This window comes from Marmota marmota, unplaced genomic scaffold (genome assembly GCF_001458135.2).
Source record: "Marmota marmota marmota unplaced genomic scaffold, marMar, whole genome shotgun sequence".
Taxonomy (NCBI): Eukaryota; Metazoa; Chordata; class Mammalia; order Rodentia; family Sciuridae; genus Marmota; species Marmota marmota.
This window is the reverse complement of record NW_026000109.1, coordinates 1-2,239: the sequence shown is the minus strand read 5'-3', so window position 1 is coordinate 2,239 and position 2,239 is coordinate 1. Positions and strand designations below refer to the sequence as shown.

The 2,239-nt window shown below is 31.6% G+C and overlaps 1 protein-coding gene across 1 annotated transcript; it reads right to left on the bottom strand.

Moving 5' to 3' along the window:
* Positions 1 to 160: 160 nt before the first annotated feature.
* LOC107160044 (A-kinase anchor protein 9-like) lies at positions 161 to 2,236 on the bottom strand (the record flags this gene model as incomplete). Its single annotated transcript, XM_048784600.1, has 1 exon — positions 161 to 2,236. A coding segment is annotated over one exon (2,061 nt), but the record flags the coding sequence as incomplete, so codon positions are not given.
* Positions 2,237 to 2,239: the final 3 nt, after the last annotated feature.

Here is a 2,239-nt window from a genome sequence, read left to right as displayed (position 1 = left end):
CAAAGAAAATATTGCTTTATTTCCTGAGCAGAATATATAATAGATTAGCTAAAAGAAAAACAGTGTTTAAGAAAAAATAGGAAAATTAAATGATAAATGATAGATCCAAATGAGAATTACATGATTCACTTTCATTCTCTTTTATGAATTTGTTTTAAGAAGGTGAAAACTCTTTTTAGCATGAAATGTACATTTTCACTATGCTATACCATATGTAAATAAGTAAACATACCTGTTCTGATTTAAGTACATAAAGTTCCTGATGGAGTTTATCATTTTCACTTGATTGATCTGTCCCAGGTGAGGATTCATTTGTTACTGATGGTGAAAATAACTGTTCTTGCTTGCTTTCTCTTCTAATAGCCACATTTTCAAAAGAAATTTTCTCTTCCACTACTGTTTTTGATTCTTCTCCAAAATCTTCACCTACATTAGATAATGATCCTTGAGAATCCTTGCTTATAATAGTTACTATTCCATCTTGTAAAGAGCTTAAATGAACATCACACATGTTTATATTTTCTGCTCTATGATGGTTAATTAGGAGTTCTAGCTCTTGACATCTCAATAGAATTTTCTCTTTTTCTTGCTTTAAAGATTTGACTTCTTCACTGAGAAAATTAACCTCACCATGTTTCTGTTTTAATTGTTCAGAGAGATCAGACAGTTTCTCTGACAATTCTAGCTTTTCTCGCTTGGTTACCTCAAGTTTTTCCATAAGTTCTGTTGTATCTTTCTCAACAACTTCACAGATTTCTAATGGCTCTGCGACAAAAGCTTTGTCAGTATCAAGCATGGCACTTTTCACTTTGATTGTAGCTGGATTTATTCTTTGTAAATGAAGCTCTTCATTAAGTGCTTTAAGTTTACTTTTATACTCTAATTCTTGTTTGTTTTTACTGTCTTCTAAATCATCTTTTACCTTGAGAAGGCAAGTATACTCCTCCTGTAACTCTTGATAGTTAACTTCAAAATTTTTTTCAGCAAATGAAAATGTACTTCTTTGCTTTTCAATTTCTTCATTTAGCTGAATACACTGTTGCTTGAGGGCCTCATTCTCTTTTGTAAGCATTTCCATTTCTTTTTGCCAGCTACAATCTTTGGATATGGACTTGCTGGAGTCAATGAAAATCATTTTTTCTTCTTGTTCAGCAGGAACATAAATTTTCAACATGTCCTCAATAGCTTTTTTCTCATTTTTAAGAATGTTATTTTCTGCTTCAAGTTGTGAAAACTTTTCTTTAAGGTCATCCTCTTTTTCCTTTATTTCTTTCTCCAATAATTCAATTTTAAGTTGTAATTCCTGAACTTCTTGTTCAAGCGTACCTTTTTCTTTTTTTTCTTGTCTTAATATTTGGATTTCCTCTTGGAGTTCATGCATCTGAAGGGTCATTTCTTCTGATTTTGAATCCATGATGGACTTCTGTAAATCTTTTAGTTTTGAAATTTCCAAAACCAACTGATTCTGCTTAGTTATCAAATTGTCTTTTTCAAATTGCATTGTTTCTATCTTTTGACTCATTTCATTTTGTAAGCCATATATCTGCTGTTTATAGTGAATGCCTAAGCTATCTTTAAGTTTTTCAATATTTATTCGATGTTCAACTTCTAAATCTTCTTTTAGTTTCGAAAGTTCTTCTTCATGACTAAATAGAAGCTGTGTTCTCAGCCTCTCTAATTCAGCTTCTTGTGATTCAGCCATTCTGTCTAATACAGCATTTTTTTCTTTTTCCAACATTTCAAGTTTTATCTTGTAATTTGTAACTTCTGCTTCATGTTTTAACTCTAGTTCTTTCCTAGATTCAGATGCCAGAACAATCTCAGCTTTTAAAGCTTCCACTGTACTAAGGGACTTATGTGCTTCATTCAGTTGACTTTCTTGTTCAGCTATTATCATTCTAGCTCTCTGAATTTGGTCCCTTAAAAAGTTCAATTCTTCAAAAAGGTCATCAAGTCGTCTCTGCAGAGTAGATTTTTCTCCTGAAACTATTCCTAGTTCTTCTTGGAGTTTTTCCTTTTGAGCGTTAGTATCTTGTAATTTCATATTCAGTTCATTTATTGCCACGTTCATTAACTTTATCTGATCTTCATTAATTGTAATATTTAAATGTGATTTTAAAACACTCTCAATTTCCTCCTTATGTTGTGCTTTAAGTTCCTCTATCTGTGACATGTGTTGCTTTATTAACTCTTGTTTCATCTGTACTATCTGTTGCCCATACATTTCATCCATCTCTGC